Here is a 17,850-nt window from a genome sequence, read left to right as displayed (position 1 = left end):
AATAATAAACCACTAACCAATAAAAATCTACCATTCGGATCAGAGATAATATCCTGTTGTATAAAAGTAACTGAGGAGTCTATAAAAATAGAGACGCCTCGAATCTTAGCATTGGAGTTCGAATGAAATTGTTGTCCCTTCCAAAATTTGAAAAAACGTAGTCTGTCCCCCCTCCGTACATGGGTCTCTTGTAAAAATAAAATTTGTGCTTTAAGTCTCCGGAACACTTTAAAAACTTTTTTCCTTTTAATAGGATGATTAAGACCATTAGTATTCCAGGAGACAAAATTAATAATAGACTCCATAAATCCTAAAGTCAACCCATAACAAGGAGGATTGACAATAGGCGCGACCCACAGACCCGGAGAGGAAACAGAACATACAAAAGATACCGGGGAAAAGGACGTAACCAATACTTCAATAATGTATATAGCCCAAAGAGAAACAAACTAAAACGTGAAGCCCCTCCCACCGCCCCCCACCCCAGGACCCCAAGGCGAAATCTAAAGCAGACCCGCCAGAAAGAAGCAAGCGCTAAAACTACCCCCATGACTTCCGGTATACGCTCCCTAAAAAAAAGGTATAAATATGAAAAGGATCAGCTAATTGTAAAACAGTAAAAAAAATAAGTAAAAAAAAAGTTAGCTCAATTAAAATACACACAGAACAGAACAAAAGCCGGAAAGTATATATTAAAAAAAAACCACAATAAACCTCAAACTCATGAATAGACACAGCAACAAAAAAAATAGGATTATTAACATAAAATGATTATAAAAAGCAAAACAGAATAAAATTTAAAAAAAACTACAAAATTTAAGGCCGCACAGGAAATACGTAAGATGACAAAAGGGAAGTAACCACCCAGAATCCCCTGGGAAAAGAAAGAAATGACGCAGTTAAAAAGAAAGTTTAGCAGCCATATTAAGAAATCGAAAGTAAACTTTTCTGCCCAAATAGGGCACAGAAAAGTTAAAACCAACCAATTCACAGCCTCCGATCAACGGAGAAAATTAAAAAAAGGCAATTAAGATGTTGAAGATGAAAGTTGATCCAGATAACTCTGGGCATCCGATGGAGAATCAAAAAAACGAAGAGCTCCATCTAACATGCGAATCCTTAGACGTGCAGGGTACAGCAGCGCTGGTCTTAAATCCATCTTATAGAATTCCGACATCACGGATCTGTAACGGACCCGTTGGTCCCAGATTGGTTTACTGAAATCTTCCACGAATCGGAACTTAAGATCCGAAAAATCAATGAAACCTTTAGATCGAGCGAATCGAAACAGTCTCTCCTTGTCTTGAAAGTAATGAAAACGTAAGATAACATGCCTAGGTCTATCTGACCTAGACGAGTATGATGGAATTCTGTGAACACGATCCAGTAGCGGTGGTTGGTCAGGAAATACAGTAGGGAATGCATCTTTTAAAAGTTGGGAGAAATATTTCATAGGGTTGTTAGCTTCCACGGCTTCCCTGACGCCAATCATTCGTAAATTCTGCCGTCGCATTCTAGATTCCAAGTCAGAGTTTTTAAAAGTCAAAAAGTCAAGTTTCTTCTTCATTACATTAATTGTTTCTTCGACTTTCCCCATCTTAAGCTCACTTTGTTGCGCGGATTTTTGAAGACCAGATATAGCCGACTGATGTTCCGCAATACATGTTTGCATCTTATCAATTAAATCGGCAATTTTCTGGAACTTAGTTGAGATTTCCATATGAATCAGGTCTTTAACAGAGCCCATAATTTCTGTACGAATCATCTCCCTAACAGAGGTTGAAATTTCCCTCTGAATTAACTCCGATATAGCTTCCAAAGTCACCGGTGATTCAGTCGGAGGGAGATCCGTAGCTTTCGGTTTAACCGGAGGTTTACCATCCTTGCCGTCTTTCCCGTTCTTAGACATAGCCGATCTCAGTATCATCCAATTGTCAGAGAATTCAGTTTAATTCAAAGTATTGTAAAAATTGATGCCTTAATAGTTAATTAAAGTATAGCTGACCATAGAGAGAAAAAACTCAGAGGTAATGGAGCGAGTCAAGAACGCGACTTCACTCCATGAGCGCTACCGGAAGTCCTCTAATCTTTTTTCAATAACGTAGATTCAAAAATTTCCTCATATATATGGCAGAACAAAAATCCTAGGTTAAGTAAAAAGTATTTACAGAAACCTAAAAAGGAGCGGGGGGCTTGCCCTCCTGAATTTTATGGGCAATTAATATTCAATATTTAAAATTTTGGTTACGAGATTTGGATGTACCTTTAAATCCACATTGGGTAAATCTTGAATGTAATTCATTACAAGGGTTCTCCTTGGGTTCGATTTTAGGAACTTTCCTTCCTTTTACTTTTTCTAAATTGTATTAAAAAATGAATAATCCAATAGTTAAGCATACTTTACGTATATGGTTTCAATTTCAAAGATTTTTTGGGTTTAATCAATTTCTTTTAGCAAGTCCTATCTTATCTAATTTCCCTTTTCAACCTTCCACTATCGATAAAGCTTACTTTGATTGGAAAACCAAAGGTATAATATGTTTTTCTGATTTATTTTTGGATAATTATTTCATGTCTTTTGATCAACTTTCTAATAAATATAACTTACCCAGATCTCACTTTTTTTAGATATTTACAGATTAGAAACTTCTTAATTACTGTTTCTCCTAATTTTCCACACCCATACCCAATGGACACTTTGGAAAAAATTTTAGATCTAAATCTCTCTCAGAAAAGTGTTGTAGCAATTATATATAATTATGAATTTATCCCCTGATGTTTCCAATAAAATTAAAGCTGATTGGGAAAGAGAACTTAAGATTGTTATACCAACTGAAAAATGGGAAAAAATTCTTCAATTGGTTAATTTATCCTCTATAACTTTAAAGTTGTGCACAGGGCCCATATGTCCAAAGATAAACTATCTCGTTATTACTCTTACATTAACCCAATACGTGATAGATGTCATTGCGAGATAGCTTCTTTAACTCACATGTTTTGGTCATGTCCTTTGTTGGAAAAATATTGGAAAGATATTTTTGTCATTATGTCAACGGTTTTGAATATAGACTTATTACCTCACCCAATTACTACTGTCTTTGGATTACCAATGATAGATTCAAGTTATGTAACCTCTTCAGCACGTAGGATGATTGCATTTCTTACTCTAAAGGCTAGAAGATCTATTTTGCTGAATTGGAAAGAGATTAACCCTCCTACTGTATTCCATTGGTTTTCACAAACTATGGTGTGTTTGAATTTGGAAAAAATTAGAAGTGCAGTTTATGACCCTTCCAATAAATTTGAAAAAACTTGGAGGCCATTTATTCAGCATTTTCATTTGATGTAAGTTGACCATTTCCAAACTTGTTTTATCTCTCTGTATTGCTGGTTGAGAGGAGCAGAGTCGTCGACACTAAGGTTTTCTTCTTTCCCATTTTTAAGTTGTTAGTACTGTCCAAGTCTTTAGTTTAGTTGACTAATTCTGTTTAGTTTAGTTGTTTTTGGGGATAGGGTTTTTTTTTTCTTTTTTTTTCTTTTTCATGTTTTCTTCAGGTTTTTTTTGCTTTGTATTATTCATTCCTATTCTACACGATTGGGAGTTTTGTCAATTTACACTATTTGGTCTTACAATTATTTATTTTAACTGTAGCAATGTATCTCCTACTACTTGTAATATTGCTATGTTATGTTTTCATTCTATAAAATTAATAAAAAGATTGAAAAAGAAAGAATTTACCTAACACCATTTCCCTACTAACATGTATTTCGCTCAGTTCCTCCATCTCACTGGACCCTCTGTCCCTTACTATTTCCGGAAGATTATTTATGTCCTCCTTAGTGAAGACAGAACCAAAGTAATTATTCAATTGGTCTGCCATGTCCCTGCTCCCAATAATCAATTCACCTGTTTCTGTCTGTAGGGGACCTACATTTTTCTTAACCAATCTTTATCTTTTCACATATCTATAAAAGCTTTTACAGTCAGTTTTTATGTTCCCTGCCAGTTTTCTCTCATAATCTTTTTTCCCCTTCCTAATTAAGCCCTTTGTCCTCCTCTGCTGAACTCTGAATTTCTCCCAGTCCTCAGGTGAGCCACTTTTTCTGGCTAATTTGTATGCTTCTTCTTTGGAATTGATAATACCCCAAATTTCCCTTGTCAGCCACGGGTGCACTACCTTCCTTGATTTATTCTTTTGCCAAACTGGGATGTACAATTGTTGTAGTTCATCCATGCGATCTTTATACGCTTGCCATTGCATATCCACCGTCAACCCTTTAAGTGTCATTTGCCAGTCTATCTTAGCTAATTCACGTCTCATACCTTCAAAGTTACCCTTCTTTAAGTTCAGAACCTTTGTTTCTGAATTAACTATGTCACTCTCCATCTTAGTGAAGAATTCCACCATATTATGGTCACTCTTACCCAAGGGGCCTCTCATGACAAGATTGCTAATTAACCCTTCCTCATTGCTCAATACCCAGTCTAGAATAACCTGCTCTCTAGTTGGTTCCTCGACATGTTGGTTCGAAAAACCATCCCGCATACATTCCAAGAAATCCTCTTCCTCAGCACCTTTACCAATTTGGTTCACCCAATCTACATGTAGATTGAAGTCACCCATTATACCTGCTGTTCCTTTATTGCACACATTTCTAATTTCCTGTTTAATACCATCCCCAACCTCACTCCTACTGTTAGGTGGCCTGAACACAACTCCCACCAGCGTTTTCTGCCCCTTAGTGTTATGCAGCTCTACTCATATCGATTCCACATCCTCCCAGCTAATGTCCTTCCTTTCCATTGTGTTAATCTCCTCTCTAACCAGCAATGCTACCCTACCTCCTTTTCTTTCATGTCTATCCCTCCTGAATATTGAATATCCCTGAATGTTGAGCTCCCATCCTTGGTCACCCTGGAGCCATGGCTCTGTGATCCCAACTATATTATATTCATTAATAACAATCTGCACTTTTAATTCATCCACCTTGTTACGAATGCTCCTTGCATTGACACACAAAGCCTTCAGGCTCGCTTTTACAACACTCTTAGCCCTTATACAATTATGTTGAAAAGTGGCCCTTTTTGATAACACATAACCTTTTAACTTGCCCTTTGCTCTAGGAACCCAATGCAATTCCTTTGAAGGAAATGATAGTTTCCATGGGAAATATGCCAGAACAACTCCCTGATGAGTACTTTATCATAAGTCAGGAATGCTCTGATAATAAGAATATTAAGTAATGAGCCCAAATTACTGAAACGAAAATTCATCTCTTCACACTGCAAAGGTTTAACATCACTGTAGGTGCTTGTGAAATTCCCTAGACAAAGGTGATTGATGAAGATAAAGCTGTGGACATGGTACATGGATTTTAGTGAGGCATTTGACAAGGATACTCCTGGAAAACTCATCCAGAAGACAAAGTTGTGTAGGATCCATTGGGGAATAGAACATTTAGATTCAGAGGGCAGCAGCCAATAGATCATATTCTGGCTGGTAGTCTGTAATTGCAGGGATCCATATTGGGACTTCTGCTAATTATGATATACATATAAATAACTGGGCTTAAACTGCAGCTGGTGGGTTATGAAGTTTGCAGGCATTACAGAGGTGTGTGGTGTTGTAGAGAATGCGGAAGAATGCCAATGGAAACAATGGGATATAGATCAATTGCAAATATGGGTGGATAAATGGAGCTTAACCATGCTAAATTTGGGAAATCTAATGTAAAAGGACTGTGCACTGTTAATGGCAAGACTCTTAACAGAATTGGTGTGTAGAGAGATCTTGGAGTCCAACTCCATAGCTTCCTGAAAGTGGTTACACAGGTTGATCAGGTGCTAAAGAATACATATGGCCTGCTTCCTTTAATGGTTAAGAGACGAGTTCAGGAGTCAGAAAGCTATGTTTCAACTTTATAAAATTCTAGTAAGGCCATATCTACAGCTTTACATTAATTTTTGTTTGGCTCATTACAGGAAAGATGTCAAGACTTGGGAGAGGGTGCAGAAGAGATTTAACAGAATGTTGCTTGGATGAGAGGAATGTGTTAAAACCAGAATTTGGACAAGCTTATGATGTTTTCTCTGGAGCAGCAGAGACTGAGGGGAGATCGGATTGAGGTTTGTAAGATTATGGATGTATAGATAGTGTAGAGAATCAGTATTTTTCTCCCTAATCTCAGATCTGTGAAACCCCTAATATCAGACACCCGTGCATTTAAGTTGAGAGGGGATAAGTTCAAAAGAAATGTGTGGAGAAAGTTATTTTACAGAGAGTAGTGGGTGCCTGGAAAGGCAGATGAGTGAGCAGGAAATGTAAGGATATGGACATTGTGTAGGCTGAAGGGACTAGTTTGGTTGCGTATTTTTTACATATTTAATTAGTTCAGTACAACATTGTGGGCCAAAAAGCCTGTTTTCGTGCTGTCCTGCTCTACACACTATGTTCTATAAAATATGCTTATAACCAATCTTAACAAGGAGGCAAATTCATACCAAAGTCATTCCCGGAAGCCAGAACCAACTGAGGTCCCACTCAAAAGATATCACAAGAGGGACACCATTAGTCATTCAAGTCAAGGCAGCTAAATTCACTGTCCTTCACAATGAAGCCGCCCAATGGAGACATTGTCACAAAAGTTCACTAGCACATTTCTTAATGAGCAAAGTGATCACCATGACGCTCGACCGTCAAGACGAAAGCCAACACTCTTTTGGGCTGTGTGTTGGCCTAGCTTACCTCCGGAAGGAGAGCTTAACTTTATACTGCTGTCTTTCATCCTCCCCCACCCTGGCCACCCGCCTCCATTTTGTCCACAAACCTTTTCACCTCGGTCCCCTTTTGGAAATCCAGCTGGTCTAGCAAACTCAAGTGTTCCGGTGGCTGGTGGTGGGCCCGGAGGACCTGGAAGACCCACGTCTCCCTGAAGTGCAGCAATCGGGAAGGAAGCATAAACGTTTCTCTTGACATCATTATACACAACATTGTTAGCTGGGACAATGGCTGCCCTGGTAAGAAACAAGGCACTGGACCGTACGACAGTCTGGGTTAGGATGGGGAACCTGCAATGTTTAGCCTTGCCAAGGAGGAGCAGTCACCCACCAGTAATACATCCTTAATTCAACAGGTGGGCTCCAAGTTAACTCTGAGGGAGCTTGGCCCATCTCCAATTAGCTGTTGTAACCCAACTTATTTAGTTCAACAGTTCCTGCGTCATTTGCGAAGCTGTTGAACGACATTTTTAGAGCTCAAAGCATAGCCCTTTAAATTATCATAAATATAACTCAGAATTTATGATGTTGAGCCAGTTGCAAGAATCATCAATTAATTTAAGAAGGAAGAGAGATATGGTCGTAAGTCCTTGGCTGGGGAAGAATATCACTCATCCAACCACAGTTCTTCCAGTACCACCATTGGTCCAGTTCACAGCTCGCTCCCAAGTATTACCTTCTCTCCTATGATTGAGATGTTTAAACCAGGCCCTGAGACCTGTGAGATAGTTCCTGGACAGCCAGGGAGGCCAGGAAGGCCAACATCACCCTGAGGTCAGGGAAGGTGGAGGGAAGAGGGAGGGGTTTGGAGAAGGGGAGTGGAAACCGTTAGTTATGGTTAGTAGCAGAAACAGTTCCAATGCATTACAGACCAAAGTAATAATTCCCAAAGTAACCAACCCACCACTGGAGGAATAGAAAACGTTCTTGAAAACAACACCAGCAACAAGCCAAAAGGGTTATGGAAGAAAATCCAAGGGTTAGAAGCTGAGAGGTAGACCAAAATTGAGCCAAGTTGGTATGCCCATACTATGGTCCAGAAGAGGAAGGACTGTGTCTCCTGGCACAGTGAAGTATGAAGTCAATATCGACAAACAGAAGCCTCAGAATGGTCAGGGGCCACTTACAAAGAGATGGGTGAGAAAAGGCTCCATGCATTGAACTGAGCCAGAGTAGTCGTGGTCATTATCACATTGCCCATTTCCAACCCTCTTAGCCTTTTGTCTCCTATGTGGTAGGAAGCATGAGAAAGTGCCCAAGAGGGAAAGAAGAGCAAGTTAGCAAGGTGTATACACAAGGCAAGAAAGCGTGTTTGAGAAATAGTGAAAAGGTTAACCACATTTCCCTTAAGTACTTCACAAATGTTTCCATGAGTAACGTTTGAAAAATCTAGATGAATGAATCATGCTTGTACAGGGATTGGCCTCAGCTCTTGGACAGTTTCCAGTTGGTCAAGGACAATGGTGACAAGCAGAGTAAGGTCACCATCAAATAGGCGATGCTGTTCACTGGGTTAAAGAAGAACGACAGCAGGGTACTACATAGCTCAAAGGCAAAGGAAGGTAGGTTGAAATACAGTCAGCTTTCAGCCTTTGGAAAATACCAAAGGTGGAGAAGTAAAATGTGAAGAGGGGACAGAACAAGGAAGAAAGGAATGCGAGATTGGAAATAGGGATCTGCAACAGGGCGTGAAGAATGGAAAGTACAGAAGGTGGCAGAATGTGCTGAGGGGAGACATAAAGCCGCAGTTTCTTCAATAAAAAGGAGATTTGAAGGATGTTATGGATGTGGGGTTTTGTAGTCCGTCACAAGAGGCCAAGCCCTGTAGCTGGGGAGGGACACACACAGCCATGAGGATTGAGGCAGGACAATTTAGTAGTATGCAGCATAAGCCAGACCTGCAGTAGTAGAGGACATGAAGGAGTGGGTGATTCAGCACACAACATCTATCATGGTGAAAATAGCAACACATGTGGGCATGGAGAGTGGAATGTCTATGGAAGCACAATGTGCGCTACAGGCAGCAAGAGACTTACAGCTTGGCACCTATTGGTTGCTTCTTTCAGTAAGCACCAGCACAATACTCTAGTAATTCCTTTTATCCTAAATGTAAGCCTTTGTCTTCTCTTTCCACCTTCTATGGCAATGACCCAAGGGGTTCTGGTTGTCACTGACCATTATGTACAGGACAGATAGTTTAGAGGAATTGTCTGCACACATCGGTTGTACTCAGTCCCGCCCTTGCCTCTCATCTGCATTGCCCCTATCCATAGGAAGCTCTGGGAAGAGATTGCTATGGCAACCCTGGGAGAATTTCCTTTCTGTAGCTCACCAACTACCAGTGTCATTTGGTCAGAATCTGTGGAGAAACTGGTGGGAATAAGTAACAGGGAAAATTACTGGGGGTGGGGATCTGTCTGTGAGCCAGTATTGACTGGACGAGCTGAAACAGCTACTTTCAATGTCCTAAAGAAATCTGAGAATTTCTAGCTTGTCCAGTGATGGCCGAGCACAAAACAACCATCAGAACCCAGGCTTGTCTGTAGGGCTCCTTTTCCTCACCAAGTTTCTGAAATTTTCTTTAAAAGTATCTTCTTGATTGCTTTGGTTGCATCAGGTCCTGCAGACAGCTTGGCTTCTACTGAGACCATTGCATATCTACTCTAAGTAATCATCAACAGCTGACCAGTTTTGTCATCCCCTCACTTATGACCAGCAGGAATTCAAAGAACCTACAGTAGTTTAAACTATGCTCACCACTATCACATTCTCCATTTCCTAAACTGAGTGCTGGAGGATGGGGTGGGTGGGGGAGACTGAAGTGAGTAACACATACAAAATGCTGGAGGAACTCAGCAGTTATGTCAGCATGTATGGAGAAGAATAAACTACTGACGCTTCAGAGCAAGACCCTTCCAAGATAGAAACTTAGAAAACCTACAGCACAATACAGGTCCTTTGGCCCACAATGCTGTGCCGAACATGTACTTTTCTTAGAAATTACCTAGGGTTACCCATAGCTCTCTATTTTTCATCTGCTGAGTTCCTCCAAGAACTTCTTATGTGTTACTCTGGATTTCCAGCATCTTCAGAACCTCCTGTGTTTAGGAAAGTGAGGACAGCCAGGTTCCATACTGAATATAATATGTTTAACTGGTACTATTGGCTACTGAATTTTTTTCAGGCAGTTTCAATTTCAGAAGCACCTCAACTCCCCCACTGCATCCACGGTGACATGGTGCTTTAAGATGCCCACTAGCTTCTATTCTAGGAGGTTTGCCTGACATTAAAAACCAAGAGCTGCCAAGCACACTCGTCAAAGGAGAACTACATCATTGACAAGTGGTTTCAATCACAGTGAGAGCTGGCTGCAACGTGATTACACAGTCAGTGGAGCCTGGTGGTTTCACATACAACCTGCTTGGAAGCAAATGAGAATGAAGTGAGCAAAAGCATCATTTAAAGGCAGTCCGCAACCCTACTGCTGTTGCTTGCTGTTTATTAACACAGAGTAACGTACAATGTAACTAGCATGCAATTACTCATTCTCAGTGTCAGATATCTGCATTTTCAATATTGTTTCTTTATTTGTGATTTGAGCACATAAGGAGGAGGAGCAGGAATGAGCTAGGTGGCTCTTGCACCTGCTCTGCCATTCACCAAGTTCATGGCTGATCAGGTTTTGACCTTAGTTCTTGGTTCTTTCCTAATCCCCAAACACCCTTTCTCCCTCATAGAACAACACTCTGTCTATTGAGGAATACTTCAAAAACATCCCGTGATTCAGAAGGTCTTGAATTGTTGGAATTCTCTACCACACAATCCAATGGGGTAAAGAACTCCCAAGACTCATGAACATCTAAGAGAAGGAATATTTGTTCATCTCTCTATTAAGTGGATGATCCCTTGGTTCTAGATTCCCTAGTAAAGAAAAATACACCCTGCCAACATCTCTTTCAGAATCTTGTATGTTTCAATACAATTACCTTTCATTCTTCTAAATTCCAGTTGGAATAGGCCCAACAAGTAGCTCAACATGCCTCCTAACACATTGTTTAACTTGTGTCCAGGTGCTAACACGATCAGGTGAACACCTGGCACCTCGTCGTTCACTGCAGTCCATAAGTGCAGCTTTCACTTTTAACTAAAATATAAGGACAGTGGAGACCTCTAAAAGCTAAAGACCTGGGTGTAAAAAAAACATTATTACACTTTTTCTATTTAAAGAGCAGGAGGCAAATGAAATGTGGAATGCACGGTAGTGTTGTGGTTAGTTCATCGCTTTATAGTGCTTGCAATCACCCATTGGGGTTTAATTCCCACTGCTGTTTGTAATGAGTCTCCCCGTGACCATGTGGGTTTCCCCCAGGTGCTTCTGTTTCCTCCCACACTGCCAAGACATAGGATTAGTAAGCTGTGGGCACGGTATGTTGACTCAGGAAGCTTGGTGATATTCGTGAGCTGCCCCCCACCCCCAACACATATTTGGACTGTATAGGTTGTTGGCAAAAAAGACGCATTTTACTATATTTTTCAATGTTTCGGTCCACATTTGCCAAATAAAGCAGATCTGAGCTGCTAGAAATACTGAGAAGGTCGGGCAGCAACTGTGGAGAATGTTTCAGGTCAATAATATTCTATTGGGGGGGAGGCGTCACGTGATGACGTGGGATTGAGACGTGTAAATCCAGCTCTCCCGCAACAAGTCAGTAAAGTACCGTTTAAACAAAACAAAGTTAGTAAATATTTTCTGAAAACTGTTTATAAACTTTGTAAGATTACTTTATGATATGCCTCCTAAACCGCAACAAAAGAAGTCTGCTGTTGCGAAGCAGCCGCGAAACAGGAAGAAAAAAGGGCCTACTGCAATGATGGAACCTCGGACTCAAGTTGGATCTCCTTCGGTAGAACAGGGAGCAATGGCGGTGGCAATGGCTTCTTCGAAGAAGACACCGGTAATGTGCATGCGCAAAGAAGAGCGCATGCGCAAATCGACACAACGCAAACTACAAGAACCAACAGCCACTGCATTTGAAAATGACTCAGAGTCAGAATCGGATTCTGCAGAGAACACAGATGAAGAAGAGGAGGAAGAATTGGAAGTGATTGGAAGTAAAGGAGATGATAGAGACATGAGAGAGGCTATATTGCAATTAACAGCTGAATTAAGAAAAGTAAGAGAAGAGCTTAGAGATACGAAGATGTGCTATGATAAAGTTATGGCAAGACAGGACAAAATGGATAAGAAGCTTCAGAAGATGGAAAAAGCAATGGGGCATATGAATGATAGAGTGGAAAAAACAGAAAAATGATTTGCTTGTCTGGAATTCGGAAAGAAACCGACTCTTGGAGAAAGTGGACATGTTGAAAAATTTTAGTAGACGTAATAATATTAAAATTGTTGGTCTTAAAGAAGGTATGGAGGGAGATAAACCAATAGAATTTTTTCAAAGATGGATCCCGGATGTTTTGCAAATGGAAGAGGAGGTTCGATCAATTGAAATTGAGCGGGCACATAGAGCTTTAAGACCAAAACCAAAAGATGACCAATATCCACGATCGATTTTAATAAAATTCTTAAGATTTCAAGACAAGGAAAGGATTCTACAGGCAGCTGCTCGAGCTGCCAAAGATAGAAAAGGGCCATTGATAATTGAAGGGAACAAAGTTTTTTTCTATCCTGATATAAGTTACGAACTTTTGAAGAGAAGGAAGAAATTTAATCCAGTGAAAAAAAACCCTATGGGATCATGGTTATCAATTTACACTGCGTTATCCTGCAACCTTGAAGATTTTTTTGCCTGGTGGAGAAAAAAGATTTTTTGATGATTACCAGAAAGCAGAGCAGTTTGTGCGAGATTTTCTGAAAACTCACCAGATACAAGAACAAACCCAGGAGAGCGAGACAGATTGAAGATGAAGATTGGGTTAAAGAATGGACTTGATGGATTTTTGAAGCTGGATGAATGTATAAATATATTATTAATTATACGAGGGGGGTAAGAAAGGTTAAAACTGGAGGAATATTAGTTGGGAATAGTAATGCTAATTTTGTCTATATATATATATATATATATAATGTTTTTTTGTTGCGGGGGAGCTGGAAGAAGCACTGATCGATTGCTACGCTAGTCATGTGTGCAAGCGTGGCTTTTGCCACGACCCGTAAAATGGAGGGGGGTAGTGTTGTGTATCCTTTCATTCACAACATTAGTGGGGGGGGGGTATTTTGTTTTTTCTTTTTTTGTACTTTTTCTATCTTCTTTTTTCTTTCTGCCTGGAAGGTTGGGAGGGAGACACATAGCAACATGGTGAAGTTTAAAGAGATTCCCCAAGGAACTATGAAAGTTGAGAAGATAAATAATGTTTTAGATTGGAGTAACTTTGTTAAGAATAATGACTAATTTATTGAATTTTTTGAGTTTTAATGTTAACGGGCTTAATGGACCAGTGAAAAGAAAAAGAATCTTAACACATATTAAAAAATGAAGATAGATTTAGCTTTTTTACAGGAAACGCACCTAACGGAAAATAATATTCTATTAGAACAGCTGAGACTGAACTGGTCTGCTTTACGGTTGGTTGAATTTGTACTGTCCAGTTTTAACCAAAACAAGCCACCTCTGAATCTTTACTTTGAAATATTTATTCTTCACTAACATAGTTCCATGTTGTCACCCATGCAAAGTGGATTTTACTTGTTTTGAATTCCAAATGTATGTATGGGTTACAATAGTCAGTGGATTAACTGTAATGATCTGATACTGTAGTGTATTTTAATGATGATTACTGACTTTATTACAGAAATTGATGGATTACTCATCTGTTATTTTTTAAAGGTATCTGATTTTGCCAAAACAAAAGATCTAAAACAGAAAATTTTTCAAAAACTGAACCAAAAGAAAGTCCCTTGCTAGCAATAAAGGGAGAAATGGATGACAGCTCCATGCTGCCACTTGTTGGACATTTACAGTACTGCAATAAAATTTAAAGATGTACAAATTCCCTATCAAGTTTATTTAAGGAATGCACACATCTAGCCGAAATGAAATTCAATGTTCCTTAGGACAAAGGAGTAACTAACTGGGACAATTCTTGCAGCCCATCAGAGATTACAGAAGTTCTGAAACTGAAATAAATTTGCTTCATTTAAAATGCTGGTGGAACTCAGCAGGTCACCTGAGCTCTTCCAGCATTTCATATGTTGCACTAGAACTCCAGCATTACAGAATCTTTTGTGTTTATATTGCTTAATTCAATCTAACTTCTAGTAGTTGCTTCAATATCTAACACTCGTGTCATTTTAATGGACAATTGTTGATTTGAAATGTGATCTCCTTTTCTTTTCTCAGAATTGCACAAATCTTTTCCATTTTTCAGCTGAATATTGATTATTGCTGCTTTGGGAATGGTTATGGGATAGTTGATGGGAAATTTTGAAGGACGGCCCCATTGCTATCTTCAATCATTTTAATAAGCACAGATTGTAGATGCCTTCAAAGAAATTTTACAATGAAATGAGTCAATAAGAATAGTAAACTATTGTTCTGTCCATGATTCTCTACAATACTAAATGAGAGATTCTCTTTTTGTAAGAAGTAGGCAAAACTACTGGTGGTGTTATCGCTATAATACCTGGATTGAGTTTAATTAATTATATTGCAGACCAGATAAAGTGGACTTACTTCTCTGAGAGGACTCAACAAATCATAGCTAATAAACATATGGTCACCAATACCGGAAGTAACTTTTTCTTATTCCAAATTTATTTAATTTTTTGGGTTTAAATTGTCTACAACCATGTTATAATTTTACCTAATTGGCCCAGGTTTATTGATAAAAGTTCAGTCATTTGATCACCACGCTACCATTCCCAGGCAGAGAAATTCCCATTCCATGCACTCTGTCAGGAAAATGGAATATGCAGAGATCTAGACTTGTATCTCTTGATGCAACCTCCTGGTACTGGAAGGCACATTTTAAGGTGTATTCATTCATGTAAGAGAAAAACAATGAGACAAAAGTAGATATTGAATGGAACAGGGGATGCAGCATGCCAGTCAGGAATGTGATTGGTTATTAGAGTGACCTGGAATAATTCTTGAGACAAAGAGAAGTCATTATCAATGACTTCAACAGGCAAATTATTGCATTTTGAGATCAATAAAGGATTAGGTGTGCAGGAAGAGGTAACTTCCTAAGCTAAAATATTTCATTTTCCCAGATTCTTCTCTGGTAATATCAACACTCAGTTGCCACTTTATTAGGTACACCTGTACACCTGCTCTTTATCTAATCTATCAACCATGTGTCAGTAACTCAACGCATAAAAGCATGCAGCCATGGTGAAGAGGTTCATATGAAACTTAAGAATGGGGAGAAACGTGATCTAAGTGACTTTGACCATGGAATGATTGTTGGCGTCAGACAGGGTTGTTTGAGTATCTCAGAAACTGCTGATCTCCTAGGATCTTCACACAACAGTCTCTAGAGTTTCCAGCGAATGGTGCAAAGAAAAACATCCAATGAGTGACAGTTCGGTGGAGGAAAACACCTTGTTTATGAGTGAGGTCAGAGGAGAACGGTCAGACTGGCTCAGGACAGAGTAACTCAAATAACCGCACATTACAACAGTGGTGTGCAGAAGAGCATCTCTGAAAGCACATGTCAGATTTTGAAGTGGATGGGCTACAGGAGCAGAAGACCAAGAACATACTTAATAAAGTGGCCACCGAGTGTATATTGATATTGCGTGTTTGTAACTGGGATTACAGGGCTCACAGTATAAGAATCCATAGTGAAAATGCAGATATTTTATTTGTAATGAATAAGAATGCACTTCCTTCGATGCAAACTATTAAACATAGTAGTTTGGCTGGAGTTTTCACCCCTGCCACATGCTTACCTTTGCCCCTTTCTGTCCTTGGAATCCTAATCCCATGTTACCCTGAAACACAATTTTATTTTAGATTTTTTGAAAGAACATTTTTTGAAAATTTTTTTGTCAGCTGCAGGCTTCCATATAAAGTACCATGCAAAAGCCTTAGGGACATAAATAGTATATAGCTAGGGTGCCCAAGACTTTTGCACAGCACTGTATATTGGTTAAAACAAGAAGAACATTTTTTGAAAACCACATTGCATAGTATGAACTGTGTGTGTGGTTCTATAGATTCAGCCTCTGTGGCTCAAGATGGTCAGACACCACAGCATGCCCTCTGTAACCACACTCTTCAATGTTGTAACTTCCTACTGAGGCCTGTGGACATACCCAAAGATCTGAGAATTCCAGAATAATCCAGCAACTCTGCCCATTGTGGCTTTGCTAGTTCTTTTAAAAAAATCCTATATCTCACAGAGCCATAGAACAGAGAAACAGACCATACAGCCCACCATGCCTAAACTGACCGTAAGATTTGCATTTACACTGACCCTATTCACTAGGAACTTGACTGTAGCCATCTAAGCCCCAGCATCTCAGGAGTTCATCTAGAGACTTACTAAATGTTATGACAGGACCTGTTTCCACTACCGACTCGGGAAGTGTGTTCAAAATTCCAGCCACAACTTGGATGAGAAACCTCTTCCTCAAATGCCCTTCACACATCATATCTCTCATCCTAAACTTATGCCCAATTGCCCTCTTTTGTGGGATATGGCTTGCCACTCTCTATGCCATTTTTTTTTTGGTATACTTCTCTCAGGATCCCCCACCATGTCCCAGCTTCCTGTGTTCCAAGAAAAAAAAATTGGCCTAACCAGTCTATCCTCATAAATAAAATGCTTCAATCCAGGCAACACCTGGTGAATCTCCTCTGGTCCCTCCTAGTTACAAGATATCCTTCCTCTAGTCCAGGGGTTCCCACCTTTTTTTAATGCCATGGACCTACCATTAACTAAGGGATCTGTGTACCCAGGTTGGGAACCCCTGCTCTCGTTATAAAGTCATAGAGTACTACAGCATGGAAATGGGACCTTTGGGCTATCTAGTCCACACTGACCTGATCTTCTGCCCAGTGCAGTGGCCAGAACTGCACAAGGTACAGTATCCATCTGTGGCCTGACCAATGTTTTATAAAGTTGCACTCCACCACACTGCTCTTACGCTATACGCAAGCGTCTTCTACGCCTGCATCACCACCTATCTCTGTACATTGCCATCTTTAGAGAACCTTGCGCTTGTAAGCCAAAATTCTGTTGTCCCAATTCTACCTGGGACTCCACCATTCATTGTGTATATCTTTAATTCTAAAAAGAGCATCATCTTTCACTTATCATGATTAAATTTCATCTGCTTTTGCTCTACCTAGTTTAGTAAACCATCAATAATGTTCTATAGCCTAAATCTATCCGACACACTATCAACATCACAACGATTTTCATGTCATCTGCAGCCTTACGTATACAGCACCATGCAAAAGCCTTCGGGACATAAACAGTATATAGCTAGGGTGCCTAATACTTTTGCCCAGCACCGTATATTGGTTAAAACAGGAAGGTGGTTGGGAAACTAGCTCAGCAGTATTAAGTGTTATTTGGAAACTGGAAAGATATAATATACAGTACCATGTTAAAATCTTTAGGTACCCTAGCTATATATATTTTCAATAGTACTGTACGTCCTACATTCAATACAGCAAGGTTCTCAGCACCAGTCCCTGTGACACGCTTCTTGTCATGTGTTTTCAGTCATATGACCAGCCGTCCAACACCACCCTCTGCCTCCCATTACCAAGCCAAAGTGTAGGGGTGCCTGCACAGATCTCCTGGTAACTCTGTAAACAAACACTAGAGATCAAGTTGAATGGTCACTAACCTTCTGGCCCTGAGATCCCGGTGGGCCAGGGCGACCCTGCAGAAAAAGACCAAAAGATTAGAAGGTTCCTCAGAGAAATAACATGGAGATGATGAACTACAAATACTCAAAAGGAACTTAAACATTTAAGTTTATGGCCAATTTTTCCAGATTAGCTTTGGTATAGGTCTGTCTCTGGCAACATCATCAGGAACTTGTACCCATAAAACAGGGCATGAGTACAGAACCATCAGGGTGGGCATGTCACCCAGAAGAG

At 39.8% G+C, this 17,850-nt stretch overlaps 1 protein-coding gene across 4 annotated transcripts in view; it reads right to left on the bottom strand.

The window, feature by feature from the left end:
* Positions 1 to 17,850, bottom strand: part of col4a6 (collagen, type IV, alpha 6) — a 469,192-nt gene that overhangs the window by 159,512 nt on the left and 291,830 nt on the right. For 3 of the 4 annotated variants that reach the window (XM_063061061.1, XM_063061060.1, XM_063061063.1), the window contains exons 11-13: positions 17,595 to 17,630; positions 15,684 to 15,725; positions 6,829 to 6,930 (exon numbers count right to left, since the gene is read on the bottom strand). In XM_063061061.1, coding sequence (XP_062917131.1) covers positions 6,829 to 6,930; positions 15,684 to 15,725; positions 17,595 to 17,630 — 180 coding nt within the window. Of the gene's footprint in view, positions 1 to 6,828; positions 6,931 to 7,454; positions 7,548 to 15,683; positions 15,726 to 17,594; positions 17,631 to 17,850 lie in introns of all 4 variants that reach the window. The other variant, XM_063061062.1, reaches the window with a different exon arrangement.

The sequence above is a fragment of the Mobula hypostoma genome, chromosome 10, assembly GCF_963921235.1.
Source record: "Mobula hypostoma chromosome 10, sMobHyp1.1, whole genome shotgun sequence".
Lineage (NCBI taxonomy): Eukaryota > Metazoa > Chordata > Chondrichthyes > Myliobatiformes > Myliobatidae > Mobula > Mobula hypostoma.
This window is presented reverse-complemented; position numbering and strand designations above follow the sequence as displayed.